The 25,838-nt window shown below is 38.3% G+C and overlaps 1 protein-coding gene across 6 annotated transcripts in view; it reads left to right on the forward strand.

The window, feature by feature from the left end:
- slc44a5 (solute carrier family 44 member 5) overlaps positions 1-25,838 on the forward strand; it is a 268,997-nt gene that overhangs the window by 187,644 nt on the left and 55,515 nt on the right. For all 6 annotated transcript variants that reach the window (XM_008114106.3, XM_062978139.1, XM_062978141.1 and 3 more), the window contains 6 exons: positions 3,457-3,541; positions 5,397-5,516; positions 8,919-8,979; positions 10,269-10,392; positions 12,710-12,793; positions 13,393-13,505. In XM_008114106.3, coding sequence (XP_008112313.1) covers positions 3,457-3,541; positions 5,397-5,516; positions 8,919-8,979; positions 10,269-10,392; positions 12,710-12,793; positions 13,393-13,505 — 587 coding nt within the window. The remainder of the gene's footprint in view (positions 1-3,456; positions 3,542-5,396; positions 5,517-8,918; positions 8,980-10,268; positions 10,393-12,709; positions 12,794-13,392; positions 13,506-25,838) is intronic.

Raw genomic sequence — 25,838 nt, forward strand, 5'->3', positions numbered from 1 at the left:
TTGATAGAGGACAAACTTAACTGGTTAAGTTGACCAAAGGCCATGTGAGTGAACACTAATGCAGCTGAAATACCTCACAGTTTAGGAGATTGGGAATTACTTAGCATCACCTTCATCCTGGCCTACCTTTTAATAAACAAAAGAATGCTGGTCAGATGCTTTGAAGAAAGTGGAATATCAACCTGGGATGGGAATCATACAACCCTTCAGGTGCTGTTAGATTGCTTCTCCCAGCATTCTCCACCATCTGCTATGCTGTTTGTTTGCTGGTAGTTATATTTCAACATCATCTTAAGAGCCACATGATTCCTAAGTCATGTATAAATATTTGCTGCTATGATTATTAATATTATTTGTGCACATTCATATATGTCCTGTAGTAAGAGTCAATTCTATACTCACCTATCCACTGGGAAAGAATTTTAATTATATACCATTGAGTACATTTTGATTATTTTTAAGCAGTTGCTTAAAAAACAAAAAAATGAGGTGGTCATATAGCCCTAATGGGTCATGGAGTTGCTATAAGTTGATTGACATTGATTTGCAGTAATCTTATGAATAAGATCTCCAGGATTAAAGGTTTTCAACCGGCCCTACTCAGATCTTGCAAGCTCAGGGCCATGGCTTCCTTGATTGAGTCTATCCACCTGGAATGTTTTCTTTTTTATTGTCTTTTTAAATGTCTTCTCATGATGCCAGTACAACTTATCAAATCTCTATTATCTAAGGATGTGTTAGTAACTCTTTAGATGTTGTTCAACTACAATTTCCATCAACCCTCACCACTGGCTGTACTTGCTATGATTAATGTGAATGGCAGTCCAAATACAACCTACTAACCCCTATCATCAAAGCCAATTGTTGATAGTCTCTCAAACAAACAAAGCAATTGTTCAGTGTTTGTTTTGAAATAACATGCTACTTTCATACCATCAATTGACACTGATTCACACTGATACTATTGAGTCTGTTTACACTAGGTTTCATTTCCCCATTGGGACTGTATACTTGTGTTTAAAGCATCTGTTTTTGTTGCATCTGCAGCAATAACCGGATTCCTGTAGGGCAGAGTATGAGTTATTCAGATTGAAAATATTGCATTTTAAGTGTATGTGTATGTGTATGTGTATGTGTGTGTGTGTAAAATAGTAAATTCTGCTCATAATTACATTAAAAATGGTAACTCAGGCTTTCACATATGTAATTGTACACAATGTTAGACTTGAAATATATTACGATCAATTTACAGACTTTTTAGTCATTTCAAGGGTGATTTGCCTGTTTTAATGAATTTCAGTAAATACATATTTTAAATTATTATTATAAGGACATGTAAGCATATATTTTAGATAAAAAAGGTGGAATGCAAAAAGAATTTTTTTCAGGTCAAAAATGGCACCCAACATACCGAAACATTGTTGTGAAATACCAGAGATTTATGATTTGTCAAGCGCACAAGCTGGCTCTAGTGAATTAGAATCTAATTCATGCCTTGAGAGAAATTAAATTTGGAGATGGATGCTAATCTTTTTGTTATTGCTGTTTGAGTGCCTCGGCATGCTGTAATAAAATGTAAATAAATGTTCCATTCGTTCCAACAAATATTACAGCATGTAAATATTTTAGAAGATTTGATATTTTAAAATGGTTCCAGTTTTCATAGGTCTTGAGAAAGTGGGGAGTTAAATTACAATAGTGTAGAATAAATTCCATTTAGTATTACCACGAGAAGTCCTCTAGGAAATCTCTCTGTATGGCAATCCATCTATTTTTTAGCTTCCATATTTTAAGCCCTAAATTTGTTCTGCAGTTTGAGGACTATATAGGCAGCATGTAATGCAGATGACCTATAAAGAAGATAAATCTATGTGGCTGGTATTTACTGTTCTGTATAGTTATTCTGTTCTTCCTGTATCCCAATCAATAGCTAGAGCCATTTCACTTCAAAATAAACTAGAAATTGAATAAGGTATGATAACAACGTTGTACAGAAGTAAAATATTCCCATTGCCTGAACATAATTGACCAATGGTCCTAGCTACATTTGTTCATTTGTTTTATTTTATTTCCATTTTTCCATAAAGTGAAATGCATTTGGGTTTCTTCTAAATTGAAAAATCCTCTGATGGGCAGAGCTCAGCCCTTCTGTTTTACTGCACTGTGATTCTTCAAAATAAGACATGTAACTTTTTTATCCCACTACTTTGAACTTAATGGGGCAAAAACATTAACCTGTTTCACTTCTGGCATCATAGTGGGCCCAAGTAATTTTATCAGTAGCTGCCATATAACTGGCTTCAACAACATCTCAAGTGGTGTTTTGTCAAGATAGTACTAGGACCGCAAAAAATCTCCATTCAATGATTCTGTGCAAATGCAATGATAACAGATAAAATATTTCTTTGCTGCCGTCATCCCACAGATGAGTTTATGTCTATGTTACTGTATTTCATTGCATAATAGGTGACCCTTTTATCCCTTATTGGGGGTGGAAAAATGGGGGTGCGACTATTACGTGGTGAAAAAATTCCAGCTACACAATTTACTCAGCCAAATGAGGCTCATAGCTGGAAGGGGGCATGCAAATGAGTAAACGAAGTAGGTACTTTGGGGCAATGAATCAATGGCCTGACTATTACTGGAGGAAAGCAAAAATACCAATTTGGGGGATCAAAATGGGGGGGGGGGTGGAACTATTATGCAGTGGTGGCTATTATACAATGAAGAATTGTACTTATTCTGAGTTTTTCACAATGCACCAAGTCACTGACTGAATCTGTAGAAAACAGATGGTCAGCGAACTGTTCATAGACTCGTATGTTATCTCTCTTCCCTACACTACCAGTCTTCCTCACACATAGTGTAGAGGAGAAATGTGCATTTTCAGAAGGACAGTGCAGTTACTAATGGAAGTCTGTCTTAATGCTCTGTCTGTTCTTTGGGCAACATAAACAGAAATCAATGTGCTAATATCATCTTTACCACATGCTTTTTGCATAAGTACACACACAATCCATACTTGTATTAATGACAGAAAATATTTTATCCACAGCAAACACACTCTTGATTGATTTTTAGTGCCATCTTGTGATTAACATAAATACCAACAACTAGTTTATACTGAGGTGTGTGCTTTTATGTGTGTGTGCTTGAACAAAGTATTGCTTTGACAGGTAAAAAAACCTTTACCTGTGAGATACAAGTTAATGTGACATATAAATGAATTGATACCAGCCTGGGTTATTCCATAGAGAATATCAATCTCACCAGAATTTGACTTGCTTGCTACTTAATTAAGAACACATGAGGTTTTATACTTCTTAGTCTCTGTGAGTACCTTGAATTTTGCAGTGGTTTTTGAATGATATGTATGGAGCATATATTATTCATATATTTTGTGAAATATTGCTGCAATAGGCATAGGGTAATCATTTCATGTCCATTCCTTTCTAGGAACAAGACAATTTTGTTTTATTTTAACATTCTGAAATGTGCCAGCCCTATAGTGCTAATAAACCTACAGTGCCCTACAACACAGGTATGTAATAGGTATTCAGAATTCATGTGTTTTCTCATGGCGTAAACTACTTCTAAGATGACAAATGTTGGAATTATTACTTGCTTTCTATATTATGGAGGTAAATAATAATACATATTGCCTATACGATAGTACAATAGTTAGATCCCCATACTTACCCAGAACTTCTGAGCTAGTATTTTTAATACAGTCCAATCAGACGGAAAAGAAAATGTCTTCTTAATTTTGAATGTGACTTTTGCCACTGTTTCAGAGAATGAGAGGAGGAAATATCATGAGTGCTGTCAAAATGAGTACTGGCTGTATTGCTTTGTGAATATCTGTGTCATATTCGTGTTTCTCAGGGGGGGAAATCTGAATGATTTGTAGGCCTTTTTGCCCCTTCCAGAAAGTAGTCTTGGAAAATATGTAATTCCTCTTTGACAGCCAACTGTTGGATCAGTTTGCATGTAGAAGTTAACAGCATTTTCACTGTTGTCTCTCCACATTATTTTTCCTTCTTTATACCATCTTTTGGCCTGGGTAATCACTTCTTAGATCCTAGCTATCTGTTTCCCTTTTTAGAATGGAAGAGAATAAGTAATTGGCTAGTGCTGCTTATAGTAAATTTATGGTACTACGCTATTGACCCCAGGTGTTTTCAAGGATTATTAGCTACAGCTCTAGGGACCTTGTTAACAACATTATAGGTCTATTGCTATACAAGATAACAATTCTGTGTTTTTATAGAGTGCCTCTGGTCATATGCGCTTGGTAATTGCCACATTTCCTTCTGGTAGCAGCCCCTTGTACCTCATTGACTGCCGCTCCAGAGGGTCTCCATCTCTTGAAAGTACCTTTGAGGCAGTTGCAGGGAAGGTTGCTGCCAGAAGTGGAGATGCGAAGTAGCATGGTACATGAGTGCCTAATCTTCTGCATGTTACATTTGATTGTTGCTCTTGCTGACATATGATCTGACGTTTTGGCATAGTCTCTAACCCAGTCAAATTGATATACATGATTGAAAATAATTTAACTTTACACATGAATTAATGTAAACAGGCATACAGTAAAATCATTGCATATAAACCATTTTATGTTCCCAAGTAACAGAAAGGATGCAAAACATATCTCTTTCAAGGAGCATTAAAATGTAACGATTCCCTTAGCAATAACTGTGAAATGTTGTATTTTTTCTCTTCCCCAATTTCAATAGTAAATCTGTTAGTGAAATAGATCTTGAGACCAGAGTACAACTTTCACAATTTGTGTTATGATTTCAGAAAAAGTTACAGCCAGAATAAAACCCGTCTAGTGTAGCTTTAACCTGTGCACAACCTTAAGATAGTGAGTACTAAATTTGCTTTTGTCTGAGCGATGGAAACTGCAAGTGGATTGCACTCAAGGTTCTTTCTAAAAGGGCAAACCATTTTAACTATCACAGTCTTTATTGACTGGTATTCATATGCCATAAATTTGATACTGAGCAAGCTGCACTGCATTGATGTCCCCAATGCCTCTGTAGGTGGTTTGGAGCAAAGAAGAAAAATCTTATTTGGGAAAAAAATTGGTGCAAGTGTTTCATTTCAAAAAATTAGAAGTATACATCAAATATTTTGAACAGGCAGAAAGTCTTGGGAAGATGCTGTAGCTGTGCAAGAAAGAACCAGCTGTCTCTTTTCAATTGTTTATCTAGAGATTGCAAAGGGGAGAGAAAAATGATCATGTCTGCTTCTAAGTGCTGTGCTAAGCAGGCAATCTGATAAAATGAAGTGTTTCTACAGATGACATTTTTTCTTGTCTCGCTGCTTTGATAACATAACTTTCTCATCCTCCAGTGCAGCTTCAAACAATGTGCATTTTTCTTTCCTTAAAGCTTTGTGTCTCAAAGTGCCCAGACAGGTTTGCAACCTACATAGAAATGCAGTCTTCCTATAGAAATTACTGGGAGTACTTCAGACAGTTTTGCAAGCCTGGCTTTAATAAACCGCGAAAGGTAATTATAGATAGATATTATATGCGATTATTTTTTATTTGTCAATATTGGTTATAGAAGAGTGTTACTCCTGGTGCAAGTTATGTGAACTTCAATATGAGCAGGGCTGGAAAAGGGGAGGTATTGGTACAGTTTAGCATAAAATGGTATTTTATATATATATTTCTGTGCACAGGTTCTATGTTTTAAGGAAGGAAACCTAAGCTCCCAAGGGGGGAAGATGAGGGACTATTGGATATGGTGAATACTTTTCTTAATAGGGAAAATGAGGTCCACCACATGGTCCTAGATGATACTATTCTGATTCCTGGATGAGCCCAAGGACCCTCCTAATGATCAAACTTTCTTTCTGGAATTAATTTTCAGGCAAATTTTCATCAAAAATGTTCCAAAAGTAAAAAAAGAAAAACCCAGCTGTTAATTCCATTACCCATTTTCTCACCCTCCCATCACTTTAATTGTGATAATCAACCTAAAATGGCAACCAGCCTAAAATCAGCTCTACGACCTCCACTGTATCCTTTACAATAATAATAATTATTATTATTATTATTTATATTCCACTGTTCTCCATGAATGGGACCCAAAGCTGCTCACAATATTTTAAAAACATTCCAAACAACAAACACATATAGGAATAAACCATCTATAAAAATAACATAATAAAACATTCTAAAATAGTTTAACAATTACTATTATTGGGGGGACTCATCAATTCAAAGATCACAACCTTTGTAAAATTCACTGCAAGTTAGCCTTCCTGTCAAGCTATGTGACTGAAAATAAGATCTATTTGGGGTAGTTCTGGATCTATCTTGTTAGCCTGAGGTGAAAAGGTATTTCAGCACTACATGGACAGAACTAGTTTCTTTCCCAATGATGTCAATGAGAGTGAATGTTTCTTAAATGGCTGGTTTAGATGATGGGAAAAAATAAGATCCTGAGCATCTCAGAAACTTGGATACAGATTGAAACTGGCAAGATGGTGGATTTTAGTCTCTTTGTAGCCATAGACACAGAAAACTATTATGGTTCCATCACAAAATTGGCCGCTATGGGAATGGGGCTGCATGGCTGGTCACAAAATGGCTGCTACAGGAATCTGGCTACACAGAATTGCTGCCCTGAGGCCATACAATCGGAAACAACAACAACAAAATTTTATTTATATACCGCTCTATCTCCCAAGTGGGACTCAAAGCGGTGTACATATAATAAAACATTCAATACATATACATCATACAAGATACAAAAACCAGTATAATAACAATTAACAACCATGTTTAAAATTCCAAACATTTAAAAACAATTAAACCAATAAATAAAAACAAAAGGGTGCGTATTTGCCTGAAAAACCAAGTACAAAGTAGAGGTAGAGCATTAAATACCAAAATGCATACTTGACCACACAAAGCAAAACAAAACATTAGTTTCACAGAAAAAATCCCGGAGAGATTAAGAATAATGTGTTGACTACTGTTGAAGATGCTAAATGGAAAGGCAAAGAAACGGTCTAAGCACCAAACTCCATCGTTCAGTAAAATTTCTTTAACCAGCTCTCACTTTGTAATGTCCCACAAAATCTTCCTTCTATTCTCTCTTGCCGAATCTACCCACATACACAGATGTAATTACATTTCTCCCCAACACACACACATTTGCAAATATACCTCTTGGGCTCCAACTTCATTGCTATATAATACAGTTCAAAAATGGATTAGCTTGAGGCATCCAAACAACACATCAGGCTAACACAGTTTAACCTGAAATAAATTTGGAAATCAATGTTTCTAGGAAGGTCTACACCTTCCCAGGTATGGGAAGTTTGGGGACTGCCTCTTGGTTTGCCATGTGTGAACCCAGCAGCAGTCCCCATAGCCATCCCACCTCCTTGGGCTCCGGTAGCCTGGGAAAGAGGGATGGCAGTACTAATTTTATTTCCCTGCCCCTGTTTCACCTTCAAACTTACTTGGCAGGCCTATGGATGGAGGCATAAGGCTTATCAAGGCCTCCTGGCACATCAAGAGGGCTTTGTAGGAAGGAAGGGGAATCCTGCCATCCTTTCGACATGGCAGGAACTTTTTGAAATCTGGAGACCTGCAACAAAAGTTTGAGGGCAAGGGGACCAGAGGTGATATGCCACCACCCCCCACCTCCCCAGTGCCAATTCTGAATTGGCACAGGTAGGTATTTGACCATCCCCTGCCAAAAAGACAGTATTTGGGGCCACCGCTTGGCCACCTAAAGATGATTGAAATTGTTGTTTAGTGTTGAAGCGGCCTTAGTCTCTCTTCACACTACCAACCTTTCCTTTTCATTGATACAATCATTTTACATCACCACCACCCCCATCTCTTTGACAACTTCTCAGCCCCTTTGCCAATGACTGTCTTGCATTCTTTAATACACACAGAGTAAGGGAGAGAGGGAGAAAAAGTTTGCCAGGCATTGGTGAGGATGAGTTTCTTTTTTCCCTATTTTCTTCCTAAATTTATTTCCATGACAGTTTAACACACCAAAGAAGATAGACTGGCCACAATCATTTTTCTGTAGAGCCATTCATGGGAACAGCTCTCTAGCTGAATCAAAATGGAAGGTAGTTAGAGCTTTGAATGGTGCTGTGATTTGTAGCATGCCCATTTGTCTGGTGGGATATAGCAAAGACATTTCTACAATGCTGGCTACCATAGAAAATGTAGGAGAGCCTCAAGGTTATTGACAAAGCTGTGCTTGCCCAGAACTGGGAGAGTTATCAGATATATTTTGTACAGACGATTGGAAATGTACTTTTGTGAAGTATAATTCCCTGAAAATACCATGTAGCGAGGCCAGTGAATGGGGAATTCTGTGAACTGTAATCCAAAAAGTATTGTTTCCAAGTTCTAATTTTATATAAGATCAGGCATAGGAGTTTTTTCACCTTTTGAATGAGGGAATAAGTGAAAGTATGTTAGTTTTAGGGGTTAATTAATTAACCTTGCACTCATACCATAGGTTTGAAGCAACTTGGTTGTTTTGTTTTTTAAATTAAAGCCTGTTATAATATTCTTCTCATACTGAAAACCCCTTACTGAGTCCTGATTGCAGCCTTAAGTTAATTATGCTAATTGTGTTAAAAGGTAATTTTGTTCTTTCTAAGATGAGGACAAAGCCACCTGCTGAAGCATTTTCTATTCAAAGGCATGTCTTGATGCCTGCTGTTCTGTTTTCATTGTTAGTAGGCCGCCGGAGAGTCATGGTTCCATGCATATCTCATTTGAATATGCCACTGAGGCCTCAATCAAATAATTCAGAAGGGTGTTTTATTTTCAAAATGATCTAAAAAGAAAAATGTGTTCTTTTAAAAAAATTAAGAAAGACTTTAGAAATGTTACGTTCAAATGTTTTTATTTTGATTTCTAGTCTGTGACCCAAGTTATGCGTGATGAAGATTGTCCTTCCATGATCGTTCCTAGTCGACCTTGTAAGTGCTTGAGTATCTGTATAGTATATTGTGTCTAGTATTAGTAAAATTAGTCCATTCAAATTGTTGGGATGATTTTTTTTAAATTGTATATTGTGCATATATGCATAATTCCAGTTTTCGTTACTCATATTGCATACACTAATTGTTGAATTTTTCCAAACACGATGTTTCAAATGGCACAATTTTTATAGTAACCACTGATCACAGAAAAGGAAGTAATGTTCAAGTGCTGGACTTAGAACAGGGATCTGGCTCAAATTCCTGATAGATCAGTGATAGCCCATGTGTCCCTGGGCTATCACTACTCCTCAGTAAACCTGTCTTATGAGTCAATATTGATTTCCCGCCCCCCACCTTGTGGGGATTAATAGGGAAAGGGCAACCATGTGGTATATCTATGTACACTCCTGATAAAGTACAAATAAAACAACAGTAACAATCACATTAGCATTTCCTGTAGTGAAGTAGGATTACCTGCATTTAATCAAGTCTAATGTGCCATTGATTCAAATGTGCACCTCAATTCTCAAAATCCTGAACCCCCCCCCCCCCACAACATATTTGGTGCCAAATGTAATGTGCAGCAGCCAAAAGCGAAAAGATATTATGTGAGAAATGATCATGAAATATTAATAGCTGGAAAACATGGCACTGTATGCAACAAACACTTACAAATGTATGATTATTTTAATAAAGAAATAACTTTTTTAAAGTGCACTCTTTGTAATTTGGCATTACAGTTGCTGCCTGTTTAGGTTTCCTTTTTTAAAAACAAAAGTGTTAGAACACCAAAGCTTCCAGCCATAAAAAAAGAAAATTTTCTATGCTGTAGAATGAATCTCCTTTGATTGCCTTAGTTCAGTGGCACCCTGGGGGAAGTAGTTCTACAAGGCCTTGAGCCTTTTCCGCCAAAGAATCCTGATTCCTCACTAAATGACAATTCCAGGATTGCATTGTATTGAGACATAGCAAATTAGAGATGATGTCCCTCAAATAGGAGCTCCAGGGGCTCCTAAAGCAGCTTCCTCTTTTGCTTTGGCTCAGCACCAAGATTACCATGTGATGCAAATCTAATGCGTACCCCAATTTTGGCAAGGTAATTTAGACAAATAAAGTGAGCATTAGACTCGAGTAAATAGGGTAATTTTACACAATGCTAGTTTAATTTCTAAGATAATTTTAAAGAGAAGTACAGAACACTTTGAGCACTTAATGAACTGAATGTAAGATATCAATTAAGGATTAATTATACATGAACAAAGCACATCACTTCTTTGTTTTCACAGTTCTTCAGAGATGTTTTCCTGATTTCTCCACTAAAAATGGTGTTCTGACGGTGGCCAATCAAACTACTTTCAGAGATGGAAGAGGAAAGACAAGGAATGTAACAGATCTCAGGGAAGCTGCAAAGTATGGATTGTGTGTGCCTGTGTGTTTGTTCATACTACTTTGTACAACCTGTTTGTCAGATGATAATTTGTACAAATAAATGTTTTATGTATACACTTACCTCTAGATTGAACAGGTGATGGATTTTCACACTTTTCATTTTAGTTATTTCAGGGATTAGCTGCTTAACACTCAGGTTTATGTGATTTCCAATGATGTACTTCTTATCTTTCTTTCTTCCTTTTCCAAACGTAAGGAATTCATAGAAAAGAAGTATAAGGGAATGAAGTGCTTAATTTGCCAACCATCCCCTTCTTCCCTGGTCTTATTTCAACTACAGATTCTAAGACCTAAATATATAAGTAGCTTTTGCAGGCATTCACTATTCTTTTTCCAGGAATCTAAATCCTGGCTGATTTCATGCCAATACAATACATTTCCAGTTTTCGTCTTGTTATGTGAGATTATGAACATTTCTATATGATAGTTGTTTTTATTTTATTTTATTTTGTATTTCAGGAATGTTTACTGATAAATTCATTTGTGTCCAAAAAGCATTGCATAACATAAAGGATACAATATTTTGTGTAAAATGTTTTCCATGCAAAATGACAAGTCTTCCAACCTTGGCAAGCAGTTTTATCAGATTGATATGTCAGTGTGTACTTTCTCTGCAAAGATAACAATTTCTTTTTTTAAAAATGGTTACATTCCTGCCATATGCTGAGCCCAACTTTGTGGAGCAATATATTCAGCACATGGCAGTATGGTAGAGAATATATTGAATGAACTCTGCTATATTTGGATGTCATACTAAATATCATGTTTAGTGAGACAAATGAGGCTAGCCTTCCCATAGGCTTGTGCATTTTCTCTTTTGTCCTCCTCGCATGCAGCTGAGAGAACATAAGATCCTTTCTCTTCCAGTTCTAATTCAGTATAGCTTGTCACCTCACACCAACCAAGGCTGTTGTCTAATTTTGTTGTTGTCTGTCTTGTTACACCTTACACAGTGTGGTTATAGATATAGATTTACAGACATACTTCAATTAACAAAGTAGATGTGTTCCTGGGAATTACCTCTTTAACATAAAAGCTAGTTCCTAAAGCAGAAATAACACAGAAAGAATAGGCGTTGGGTCCTACATCACAAAAGAAGAGCAGTTCAACATATTTGGACATATTTGGACAAACATTTCATCCAAAACGAGCACTGTGCAAGTGTAAAATGAAACAACCAGGACAGCTAAGCCTTGCATACATAAACAAAATATTATGAACCTTTTGAAACTGTTTGAAGACTTTTTCAAAAATATATTCAGGGATGACTTTTTATTCACCAGCCTTCACTTTTTTGACAATTTCCATGGTCATAGTCAGATCTAATTTTTTACAAGTTGGGAGTAGCCGATGAGGCAGCTTATCTGCTTTCTCCTTTTCTCTGTGTTTTGCTTTTCATGCTGGCTCAATAAAGTATCCTGAAGGCAACTGCTTTGTTTACCCTTCCTGCTGTAGGCAGCAGAGGCAGCTACATTAGGATCAGCTAGAGTAGGAGAATCCCATACCTTCTAAACTTTAGTGCATTGTTTACTGCAGACACACAACACTGAAATTCTATCTTTTTGTAGCCCATCTGTGCCATGCTCTCAATGCCAATGATCTTTTAAAAATCTTCCAGACAGAGGACAAGGTAGTGCTGGACAGTCATAAAAAGATTTTGTAAAAAGGAACTTCTTTGTCAGAGGCTTTGTTAACTGAGGCACGTCACTAGACCAGAACCACTGCATGTTTTTCTGACTTATAGTGACCTTAAAGCAAACCTATCACAGAGTTTTCTGGTCAAAATTTGTTCAGAGGGTGTTTGCAATTGCCTGAAAGAGAGTGACATGCCCAAAGTCAACCAGTGGTTTCCAAGGCTGAGCAGAGGGATTGTGAACCCTGGTCTCCCAGTGTCCTAGCCAACACTCAAAGCACTATATTACACTCTCTCATGTCTCTCTAGAAGTAAATCCTATTGCATTCACAAGAGTTGCTTCTGGGGAAATATGCATTGAAACCCAAATCTCTGAAATGTTTATGCAATTTATTTTTTCCTTTAGTTGATTCTTGTTTTGGGCACAATCCAGATCTGCAGTATCATAATAGAATCTTATTACTAGCAACAATACATTACATTCCATTTTACTAGTAGAACAAATATTACAAACAGAGCCCTGATTTGAAAATGTTTTGTGATATAGCTTGTATTTTGCTATTATAGTGATCCCTTAAGTTGCTTGATTTAAACAAAGAATGTATTCTACATAAACTTAAAACATCTTTCACTTTCTTTTTAAAGTGGCATCAATAATGTTCTCGATGCAAGATCAGTTGGGATGAAAATTTTTGAAGACTATGCCAGCTCTTGGTATTGGATTTTAATGTAAGTTGTTATTCACAAATGGTCTCATCTCACACATGCAAAATTGTAATAGTATATAATGAACAAAATGAATATGAAGGAAAAGCATCTTCTGATACATCCATTCATTCTATACATTCATACTGATATTTTGTTATAGTTCTTCTGCATTATTTGTATTGGAAGAACCAGTCCTTAATTATCCCACCATTATAGCACTCAAGGATTTTGTGAAAATTGTTGGGTTATTGTAATACCGTATTTTAAAAAATGAGTAAAATTCCATGCTGCTGGGAATGAACATACTTACCGTGAAAAACAAAACAACTTTCTTTCATAAACTTAATTATTTAGTTCCCTATTCATGTCAAAGCTTAGAAACTTTGAACCTGGATTTTGCTTCACTGCTTGACTATAGACTCTATAAATAAAGTAGTTGCTCTGGTTCTAGGGCTATGGTTATTTTGCCATGTAATTTTGAAATATTGGCCTGATTAGAGAAAACACTTTACTCAAAAATCTGTTTGTTGGTGAATTATTTTGAGTGAGAGGATGGATCATGGAACTGACAACAGATGGCTGGCTGTATTAATTAATCTACTTTGTCCTTGTTTTTCCAGAGGTCTATTTATTGCAATGGTTGTCAGCTTGCTCTTCCTTGTGCTTTTGAGATTCATCGCAGGGATTCTCTTCTGGATTTTCATTTTTGGTGTAATTGGGGTTATAGGATACGGTAAGTGAAAAATATTTCCTTTTTTTCACAGTGCTGTATGCCATTATCTATAATCCTTAAAGTATGGGATCTGAAGAGAATTCTTAATATTGATTAAGAATTCTGTGCTATACTGTCTGTCCCTATTGGCCTACTAGCTTTCCCAGTTCTAAACTTAATGCTAATGGTTCCATTTGTCTTCTTCAGTCAGTGGAACAGAAGTATTTTTAAAGTCCAAAGGGTATATGCAGAGCCTTGCTCAGTGGAAGTACATGCTTGCTAGTGAAAGTAACTGTCCAGAATTATAGTATCAGAGAGTTTGGAGGAATCTTATGGGCATGGAGTCAAACGTCTGCTCAATGCTTTATCTCCACTTAAAGCACCCAGAGAGGGTAGCTGTCTGGCCTCTTTTTGAAAAAATAGAGAAGGAGACACAGCTACCTCTCTAGTCAGTTGGTTCCATTGCAAAGCCTCTCACCATTGAGTTGAAATCTACTCTAATGTAGACCTTGTTTTACTTTCTGAGGCAGCAGAGAATAAATCTGCATCACCTCCTTTTTGGCAGCCTTTGAGGTATTTAAAAACGGCATCATGTCATCCCTCAGTCTTGACTTCATCAAACTGAACATACACCACTCCTTAAATCTCTCTTGATATGTTTTGTTCTCTATATCTCTAATCATCCTAATTGTTCTTCCCTAAAATTGCTCTAACTTGTCAATATTTTTCTTTAAATGAAGTGCCCAAAACTGAACACAGTACTCTAGATGGGTAGAATATAGTGGGATTGTTGCTTCCCTTGACTTGGAGACTATGGTTCTATAAACATAGGCTAAGCATAGCATTTAGAACCTAATACATCTCCCAAAGACTCTAGACTCAGGCCCCTTCTACACAGCTGTATAAAATCCAGATTATCTGCTTTGAACAGGATTGTATTGCCGTGTAAACTCAGATAATCCAGTTCAAAGCAGATAAATGTGGATTATCTGCCTTGATATTCTGGATTATATGGCAGTGTAGAAGGTCCCTCAGGCTGATCCTGGAAGGTAAGAAGGGTCAGCCCTAGTTAGCACTTGAATAGGTTGCTGCCAACAAATACAAGGTGTTATAGGCTGTATTTCAGAGGAAGGAACTGTCAAACCACCTCTGATGTTTTTTTTTTTATTAAGAAAACCATATGAAATTCATGAGGTCACTGTGAAGTGACTTGAAGGCACACACAAACACAAACTAGCATTTGCCACCTTAGCTTCAGCATCACACAGCTGGTTCATTTCAATTTATGATCAACCATAACCCCAGGGTATTTTCCATATGTAGTTCTATGGATTCATGTTTCCTCCATCCTATATGTGTGCATGTGATTTTTTTTGGCCTAAATGTAGCATTTTGCATTTGTGTCTGTTGAATTTCATTTGATTAGTTAGTCAAGTTTTCTATTTTATCACAGTCCACTGTGTTAGCTACTCTCCCCAATTTTACATGAGCCACTAATTTGATAAGGATTCCCTCCATCCCATCGTTTAAATAATTCGATATAAACATATTGAAGATCATCAGCCCAAGGACAGAATCCTGTGGCACTCAACTTGAGATCTCCTTCCTGTTTGAAGCACAGCCTCTGATGACAACTCTTTGAGCAATAATTTCCAACCAATTGTAGATTCATTAGATAGTATTTTCATCTGTTCCATAATTAGACTCTTTGCCTTAAAAAGCCTGAGCCTGTGCTGATTCTTGAATGTGGGCTAGCTGTAATTAAGGCTAGCTGCTCTACTATTGTTTGGAAAGTGAGGTGTGGCTATTGTTTTGAAAGTGTTGGCTTCCTGTTGAAGCTTTCTGAGCCAGCGTCGCTTGTGCCTGACGGTGCTCGCGAAACCACCCCTACACTAAAACACGTTCTTACAGTACATACAATAAACAAAACAACATTAAAAACACACACACAGGAAGGTGGATAGCAATCTGCCCATAACACACACGATCCTGCTTGGTCACTTCACTCACCAAGAGATGGATCAACAGCAAATACTTGCCACCACATGCACAAGTTGCAGCATGTTCATGTTGTTTGCACAACTACTCAACTACACCTGCACCAAGTGTAAACAGATGACTCTGATGGAGCAGAGGATCCACCAACTCAAGGCCCACATTAAGACTCTTAAGGACATTCAGGCACTCGAGCTCTTCTTGGACACTGCACAACACGCTGCTATAGATCTGCAGCCTGCATCACACCAACACCACCATGATCAGGAACTTTCTGGGGAGATCAACTCAAAAGTAGACAACCCTCAGGCTTGGAAGGAGGTCACCCATAGAAAGAGACACAGGACCAGGCAGCCTCCGCAGAACTCCTCTGCTCAGCTGGATTTACACAACAGATTCCAAATTCTTACACCACTAACATACAATCAGGAAACACATCTTGTGGAGGACCACAGTTACTTAGATACCACTCAGTGGGCCACCCTTGATCAATGCGCTGGGGATAGCCCTGACGGGGATAGTGCATCACCACATTCACACTTATGTAATTATGCAAATGCTCCATCCCCAATCATAGACCAGGAGCAACAGGAACATCCTTGGGAGAGTGATGGGCTCTCGGACGCATCTCAATGGATTGTCATTGATGAATGCACTGGGGATGTTGAGGAGGACAACACTTTACACCTACATGATTCACTTCAACAAGAACACTCTTCAGGGGACATACACACTGTCTTGCACAAAAGGGACCCTGTCAGTCCTCAAAGGAAACAGGTCTTGGTAGTAGGTGACTCCCTCCTTAGAGGAACAGAAGCCATCATTTCCAGACCGGATGGGATGGCTCAAGAAATATGCTGCCTCCCGGGGGCAAAAATACACCATATCACTCAGAGGCTCAGCAGGCTCCTAAAGCCTCATCACCCTCCCCCTCCTTATGTTGATTCATGTAGGAACCAATGATACTGCTAGGCATACTTTTCAAAAGAACACAAATGATTTTCGAGCCCTCGGAAGTAAGCTAAAACTGTGTAATGTACATGTGATCTTTTCATCCCTCCTCCCCGTTGTAGGACACAGCTCTACAAGGGCCAGAAAAATAGTACAGGTCAATAACTGGCTCAGCAAATGGTGGCAAGAGGAGCATTTTGGCTTCCTTGACCATGGCCTACTCTTCCAGGAGGATGGCCTACTGGCAAGTGATGGGGTACATCTCACACAAGTAGGAAAACATCTTTTTGCACACAGACTCACAAACCTCATCAGGCACACTTTAAACTAGATCCACTGGGGGAGGGGAACAACAGCCTGGCAATCACTATACTACCCACGACCACAGGGAACCGCCAAAAGGCTAAATGGAGGGCTGCACAAACACAGCAAGGACCAATTACCGAGAGCACAATAATCCCAAATAAACAGCTCGGGGGAAGGTCACAGGGGCTTACATGTCTTTACACTAATGCACAGAGCATGAGAAATAAGCAAGACGAACTCCAACTTTTAGCACAGTACCACACGTACGACATCATAGGCAGCACTGAAATCTGGTGGGATGACTCCCATCACTGGAATGTAGCCATTGAGGGCTATAGCCTCTTTCACAGAAATAGAACAAAGGGGAGAGGAGGGGGAGTAGCTTTATATGTCAAAAACAGTTACGTTGCAGAAGAAATGCAAGACTGTAATCCGGGAAACCAGCTTGAAAGCATCTGGATAAGAATCAAGGGAACCGGGACTCAAAAAGATCTCGTCGTGGGTTTATACTACAGACCCCCGAGTCAGGATGAAGGACTTGATGAAGCCTTTTGTCAACAGCTGACCAAACAGGCACAAAGAAGAGATGTAGTAGTCATGGGAGATTTCAACTATCGTGATATCTGCTGGAAAACAAACTCGGCCAAAAGCACAAAGTCCAACAAATTCCTCACTTGCCTTGCAGACAATTTTATGGTCCAGAAGGTAGAAGAGGCAACAAGGGGATCAGCAACTCTTTTTTTTTTTTAAATGATTTTTATTAAGTTTTGATAGTTAACATCGACATAGGGGGGGAGGCAAAAGAGTGGGAGGGGGGCGAGGAGGGAGGGTGGGTTGAAAGGACAAGGTTTCCATAAGAGGAGGACATGGGAAAATATGGGAAGGGGGGGGCAGGTGTAGGAGTAGGGGTAGTAGAGACAGAAAGGGGGGGAAAGGGATAAAAGGGATCTGTTGGGGGGAAAGGGGGGTTGGGAGGAGAGGGGGGGGGTATGGAGGGGGTATGGAGGGGGGGAGATTGGAGGGAGACTTCCGATCTTCTAACTTCCAGTCCGTGTTCCACATCAGAGCGTTGTCTCTTGTAGGTAGTTGTCTAAGAGTGTCCAGTTTGTTTCCTTCATTGGTTGCCCCGTGGATTTTTTAAGCAGAAAAGTCAGTCTGTCCATGTTTCTGATGTCCAATAATTTTTCCATCCATTCTTCTTTGCTGAGGTTTTTTCCATCTTTCCAATTCCTGGCTATAACTATTCTAGCTGCAGTGGTAACGTAAATAAATAATTTCTGTTTGTTATTTTTCCCTACTTCTGGGTTATCAATTTTCTCTGTTTTAAAATTGTATAGGCCTAAAAGGAAGTATTCGGGTTTACATTCAAAATTAACTTTAAAGATTCTTTTACATTCTCTATGGATTGTTAGCCAAATTTTTTTAATTATCTTACAGCCCCACCACATGTGGAAATATGAGCCCACTTGTTTGCCACAATGCCAGCAATTCTTGTTACTATCTTTATACATAAGACCTAATTTTTTAGGTGTTAGGTACCACCTGTGTGTAGTTTTTAGCCAGTTCTCCTTTAATTCAATAGAGTAACATAGTTTCGTGTTTTTATTCCAAATAGTTTCCCATTCGTCCAACATTATCGGCCTACCAATATTTCTAGACCAATTTAACATCGAATCTTTGATTATGTTCGTTTCCGTATTCCATTCTAGTATTTTATTGTAAATTGCTGTTATAATTTTTTTTCTCTTTTAAGTAAGATATCCCAGAAATTTGTGTTTGTGTTAAAGCCAACTTCCTTATCTATTTTATAACACTCTTTTAATTGATAGTATTGGAGCCATGTAATGTTCTTATAGTGTTTTTTAATTTCCTCTATGTCCTTTAAGGAGGGAGCGTCACTCGTCATGTTACCTATTTTAATAATTTCTCTGTACGTAGGCCATTTTTGCCAACCTAGTAGTCTGCGTTGGATTGCTTCTAGAGGAGCGAACCAGAGGGGAGTTTTTTCGTATAGATATCTCTTGTATTTTTTCCAGATTCCAATTAGGGCTGATCTTACGAAATGGTTTCCAAATTGTTTATCTACTTTTTCCTTTTCTTGCCATAGGTATCCATGCCAGCCCCAGCGCAGGTTAAATCCCTCTATTGTTAGTAATTTAATTTTTTCTAATTTTACCCAATCTATTGTCCATTCTAGCGCGCAGGCATCGTGATATAATTGTAGACTTGGTACATCAAAGCCCCCTCTTTCTTTGGGTGTGATCATAGTAGAAAATTTGATTCTTGGTTTTTTATTTTGCCAAATAAATTTGTTAATTTCCCGGTTCCATTCGATAAATAATTTTTTCCCTCTAATAATAGGGATATTACGAAACAAGTATAGTAGTTTGGGCAGAATGTTCATTTTAATTATAGCTATTCTTCCCATGAGTGATATCTTTAAGTGTTTCCAGTCCTCAATATCTCTTTTTATCTCTTGCCATTTTGTCCTATAATTTAATTCTAATAGTTGGTTATTTCTATTTGTAATCCAGATACCTAAATATTTAATTTTATTGACGATTTCTAATCCCGCAGTCGCTTTTAATTCGTGTTGTTTCTTTTTTGTCATGTTTTTTGTAAGTATTGTTGTCTTGTTACTATTTATTTTGAAACCCGCCAATACACCAAATTCCTCAATCTTTCTTAGCCAGTCCTTTATAGTCTCGTTGGGGTTCTCTAATATGCATATAACATCGTCGGCAAATGCGCGTAATTTTAGCTCTTGATTTCCAATTTTGATGCCCTTTAAGTTTTTATCCTCTTTTATTGCTCTCATCAGAATTTCTAGCGTGAATATAAAGATTAAGGGGGAAAGCGGACAGCCTTGCCTTGTTCCCTTTTGTATTACAAAGTTATCAGTATATACATTATTGACTTTAATTTTTGCAAATTGATTAGAGTAAATTGCATTTATCCCATTTTGGAAAAAGATTCCCATGTCTAACTCTGCAAATAAGAATTTGAAAAATTCCCAATTGACGTTGTCGAAGGCTTTCTCCGCGTCTAATGATAAAAATCCCACTTCCTTTTGATGGTTTTGATCATAATATTCTATAGCATCCAGAATAATTCTGATATTATCTTTAGTACTGCGGTTAGGTAAGAAACCTGCTTGGTCTTCTGAAATCCAGTCTCTCAAAAAATTTGTGAATCTTTCAGCGAGGATTTTCGTATAGATTTTATAATCGTTATTCAATAATGATATGGGCCGATAATTCCTTACATTACTCGGGTCTGTTCCGTCTTTATGAATTAGAATTATTTCTGCTTGTTTCCATGAATCAGGGATTTTACCTTCCTTTAATGCTATATTCATAATTTTCTTTAAAAAATGGATTACTTCTATTTGTTCAATTTTATAGAATTCGGCTGTAAAGCCGTCTGGGCCTGGTGATTTGCCTGATTTTAAGTCCTGGATGGCTTTTTTAATTTCTACTTCGGTAATATCTTTATTCAGGTTTAATCTTTGGGTATCGGATATTTTTTGTAGTTTTTGACTGCATATGTAACTTGTTATCTCTTCTGGGTTAACTATTTCTTTTTTGTATAGATTCTTATAATAGTTCAGGAATTCCATTTTAATTTCATCGTCCGTAAATACCTCTTTTTCCATTGCACTGATTTTAATAATTTGTTGCTTATTTTTCTTTTTCCTAATTATTCTAGCAAGCCATTTTCCCGGTTTATTTGCATTTTCAAATGAATTTTGTCTCGTCCATTTTAATTGATTAGCTAGGGTTTCTAATTGTATATTGGTCCTTTCTTTTTGTAATCGTTTTATTTTTACGGGTATGTTGGTTTCCTTAGGGTTTATTTTTAATCTTTGCTCGAGTTTCTCTAGTTCTTCTTGGAGTGATTGTAATTTTTGGTTTTTAATTTTGTTTCTCCTAGCTTTTTGTTGTATAAAGAAGCCTCTTGCCACCGCCTTATATGCGTCCCACACAGTTTGTGGGGTGACATTTTCATTGTCATTTAACTGGAAGTATTCTTTAGTTAACTGTTTTAAGTTTTCAATGTCTTGCTTCTGTTTAATCAAATTATTATCTAATCTCCAATTTGCTCTATGGTTTTTTTTATTTATTGACATCGTTATAGGGCAGTGGTCCGAGAGATCCCTTGCCTGTATTTTTATTTCTTCTATTTTGGGCGCTAGGCTTTTGGATGCCCAGATCATATCAATTCTGGTCCATATCTGATGTCTGCTCGAGTAATATGTGTAGTCTTTTTGGTTGGGGTTCTTTAGTCTCCAAATGTCCCATAAATCGAATTCGTTCATGAGTTGAGATAGGTTTCTCGGAAGAGAGTTTTTAATATATTTTTTGTTGTTGTTCTTATTGTGTGATGATTTGTCCAGTTTAAAGTCAATGACCCCATTAAAATCACCCATTATCAGTAGGTGATCAAATTCTATCTCGTTGATCTTAGTTCTTAATTGTTTGACAAAATTCTGTTTTGGGCCGTTTGGCATATAGATATTACATATTAAGATGGATTCTTTACCCATTAATATTTTAACTGCGATGATCCTACCTTCATGGTCCCTGAATTCTTCCACCGGGTTAAATTTTTCTGCTATATATAGAGTTACTCCCCGTTTTTTTTTTTTTGTCTAAGGAGTGGAAGGCTTTCCCTAAACTATTGTTTGTTAAATAATTAGCATTTTTAACGGCTATGTGTGTCTCCTGGAGCGCTACGATGTCATAATTATTCTTCCTTAGGTTATTAAATAATCTTTTTTTTTTTAATTTTTGAATTTAAACCGTTTACATTGTTTGTGAAGATTCTTATTGCACCTAATAAATTAGTCATCGAAATATATATCACTCACTGCGCCTTCTTCTTCCTCCTCCCCATCTTCCTCTGGATTATCTTCAATGTCTTCACTGAATAGGGCTGTCTGTACCTCTTTGGGAGAGTCTTGTCTTCTTTTCTTTGCCTGCTTTGGATTCTTTTCCAGGCTAGGTGGTTGTTGCTTGGTTTTTTGTGATATGTCCTTTTTTAATTTCCTGTAGAATTCATCCGCTTTCTCCTCAGTTTTTATCCAGACTCTCTCCTCCTTATACGTTAGCATCAATCCTTCTTGTCTTTCCCATCTAAATTTAATTTGAAGTCGTTTCAATTCATCCGTTAGGAAAAGATATTTCCTCCTGTTGTTTAATGTCGATTGTGGGAATTCTTTGTACACCATGATTTTACTTTCTTTGTATATCGTTGGTTGATGTCTGGAGCTTCTGAAAACTTCTTCTCTTGTGCTTTTTTTTGCAAAATGGACTATCGTGTCTCTAGCTACTTTGTTTTTTTTTGCGTAGTTTGTATATATCCTATGGGCTGTGTCTATTTGTTCGAGTGCGTCCTGTTCCGTACAATTTAGAATTTTGGCTACTATCTGAGCTGAGATTTGTTTAATATTTTCTTTTGGTTCTTCTTGTATGTTTCTGAGTCTTAGTTGGAAATCTGTAGTGTTTTGTTCTAATCTGTCTTGTATCTTCTCTATCCTGTTATTCTTGGCTTCCAGGGTCTCCAATTTCCTTTGCATTTTTAATTGTGTTTTCTCCATTTTGTCATTCTGGAGTTTTAGTCCCGAGATTTCTTGAATATTTTTTACTACTTCCGTTTTTATCATATTAACTTCTTCTTTAATTTCTTTTTTGAGATCCGCCATATCTTCTTGTAATATCTTGTGTTGTGTATCCTGTTTCCGGGCCATTTCATGTATTTCCTTTTGGAGTAGGTCTTGTTTGGTTGATATGGATTGAATTTCTCGGAGGAGGTCTCTCCAATTAACTTCCTCTGGTAAGGAGTTCCTTCTTGGCGTTTGTTTAGCTTCTTTTATGTCTTTATCCCATTTTCCACGGAATGTTGCCATTCTGACCTCCGTTTAAGTTTAAGTTATATTGAGTATTAAGTATGAATTCTATTTGGATTATATTATTTCGATTATTATTATTTCGATTGGATGCTTCTTGGTCTACTTATCGGGCCAGGGAGTCGAGCCTATCGTATCTCTTTTCTTTAAAGTCTTATCTTGCTGTCACACCCCTTGGTTCTGTTGGTATCTGGGGATTTATATTGTTCGTGGTTTCTGTTGTTAATATTAGGGTCTTTACATAAAGCACCACCCAACCGCTCAGCCACTCCGACTGAAGGCTCAAAACAGTGTGTACCTGCTGGTCTGGATGGTAGTTGCTTTTGTTATTCCACCTCTACGAGGCACGCTTGCAAAACAGCCTTTCAAGGAATGACTTCTATATCGCCACTCTATGGTGTGTGTTCACCCGTTGATGTTCCCTCGCTTCCTGGTGCAGGAGCGAGTCGCTTCCGGCTCGAGGTGGGGACTCCTCTCCACTTCTCGCCGGGCGCGTGGGAGTTGAGTGCTGAGGACACAACACCACTAATCCGTAGTTTTTCCAAGGTCAGTCCTTGTGCTGTTATCTCTTATTCGCTGCCTTAATATGGGACACTTGCAAACTGATGGCCGGCGGTTGGCTTTTCCCGATTTTAAATTGCTGCCAGTATGAAAAAGAGTTCACTAATTATGGCTGATGGCTGTCCCTTCTGGGTTCGCTTTTATTGTATCTCTCAGATTGATCGGGTAGACAAGCTAACTACTTTGCAAATTTGCAACCATTCAACCTACTCACATTAAATCTGTCGTTATTGTTCTTATTATTTTTATTTCCCTATTTCCACCTTCTGGGCTAATGAGGAAGTTAGCGACCCAACGGAGATTACTTACATTTTTACCGGGTTCCCCCTGCGCCCGATTCTAATGTATTCTTGTATTCTTCATGCTGTTGTTGAAGTGAGTGCGGCGTGCGGCTTGTGCCGGAAAAAATTCCTGCTTCTCGAACCGCGTCTTGCTGGCCAGGGATCCCGGACCCGCTCGAACCGCCGTTCTTGAGGAACAGCAGATCTTTGGGGTCGTCGGGAAAGGACCTTGGCTTGGCAAGCCCTGCCGAATCAATCCACGGCAGGACCGGGGTTTGTAGACCCCCGATAGGCGCTGATCAGCAACTCTTGATCTAATCTTAACAAATGTGGAAGACCTGAAGTCGAAGTGGTCGGATCCTTAGGGGCAAGTGACCATGTGCTCCTGCAGTTTGCAATACAAAGGAAGGCTGAAACGAAAAAAATTCAAACCCGCATTCTGGACTTTAAGAGAGCTGACTTCCAAAAAATGAAGGAAATACTGAGAAACATTCCGTGGACACCAATATTAAAAGACAAGGGAGTTAAGGATGGGTGGGAGTTTTTTAAAAGTGAAATACTCAAGACGCAAATGCAAACAGTGCCAACAAAGAAAAAAAATATGACACGTGCGAAGAAGCCAGAATGGATGTCCAAAGAACTTCTAACCGGGCTAAGATTCAAAAGAGACATGCACAAGAGGTGGAAAAGGGGAGAAATCACCAAAGAGGAATTCAAACGTATAGCCAACTCCTGTAGGGAAAAGGTTTGCAAGGCTAAAGCACAAAATGAGCTCAGGCTTGCCAGGGACATTAAAAACAACAAAAAGGCTTTTTTGCTTACGTTGGTAGAAAAAGGAAGAAAAAGGAGGCGATAGGGCCTCTGCGAGGAGAAGATGGGGTAATGGCGACAGGGGACAGGGAAAAGGCAGAACTGCTTAATGCCTCCTTTGCCTCGGTCTTCTCAAAAAAAAGAAAGCCATCTTCAACCTCAGCAACATGAAATGGATGAAGGATTTGGGGAAATCCAACCCCAAATAGGGAAACAAGTTGTCCAGGAACACCTGGCCACTCTAAACGAATTCAAGTCGCCAGGGCCAGATCAACTGCATCCAAGAGTACTGAAGGAACTAGCTGAAGTTATTTCAGAACCACTGGCAATCATATTTGAAAGTTCTTGTAGAACGGGAGAAGTCCCAGAAGATTGGAGAAGGGCAAATGTGGTCCCTATCTTCAAGAAGGGAAAAAAGAACAACCCAATTACCATCCGGTCAGCCTCACGTCGATACCAGGCAAGATTCTGGAAAAGATCATTAAGGAAGTGGTCTGCAAACACTTAGAAACAAATGCAGTCATTGCTAATAGTCAACACGGATTTACCAAAACCAAGTCATGCCAGACTAATCTGATCTCTTTTCGATAGAGTTACGAGTTGGGTCGATACAGGGAACGCTGTGGATGTAGCGTACCTAGATTTCAGTAAGGCCTTCGACAAAGTCCCTCAGACCTTCTGGCAAACAAACTAGTAAAATGTGGGCTAGACAAAACTACGGTTAGGTGGATCTGTAATTGGCTAAGCGAACGAACCCAAAGGGTGCTCACCAATGCGTCGTCTTCATCTTGGAAAGAAGTCACGAGTGGAGTGCCGCAAGGCTCCGTCCTGGGCCCGGTTCTGTTCAACATTTTTATTAACGACTTAGACGAAGGGTTAGAAGGCACAATCATCAAGTTTGCAGATTACACCAAACTGGGAGGGATAGCCAACACTCCAGAAGAAAGGAGCAGAATTCAAAACGATCTTGACAGACTAGAGAGATGGGCCGAAACTAACAAAATGAAGTTCAACAGGGACAAATGCAAGATACTTCACTTCAGAAGAAAAAATGGAATGCAAAGATACAGAATGGGGGATGCCTGGCTAGACAGCAGTACATGTGAAAAAGATCTTGGAGTCCTTGTGGACAACAAGTTAAACATGAACCAGCAATGTGATGCGGCTGCTAAGAAAGCCAATGGGATTTTGACCTGCATCAATAGGGGTATAGCGTCTAGATCCAGGGAAGTCATGCTCCCTCTCTATTTTGCCTTGGTCAGACCACACCTGGAATACTACGTCCAATTCTGGGCACCACAGTTGAAGGGAGATGTTGACAAGCTGGAAAGCGTCCAGAGGAGGGGAACTAAAATGATCAAAGGTCTGGAGAACAAGCCCTATGGGGAGCGGCTTAAAGAACTGGGCATGTTTAGCCTGCAGAAGAGAAGGCTAAGAGGAGACATGATAGCCATGTACAAATATGTGAGGGGAAGTCATAGGGAGGAGGGAACAAGCCTGTTTTCTGCTGCCCTGCAGACTAGGACACGGAACAATGGCTAC

Source organism: Anolis carolinensis, chromosome 4 (genome assembly GCF_035594765.1).
Source record: "Anolis carolinensis isolate JA03-04 chromosome 4, rAnoCar3.1.pri, whole genome shotgun sequence".
NCBI classification, from domain to species: Eukaryota; Metazoa; Chordata; class Lepidosauria; order Squamata; family Dactyloidae; genus Anolis; species Anolis carolinensis.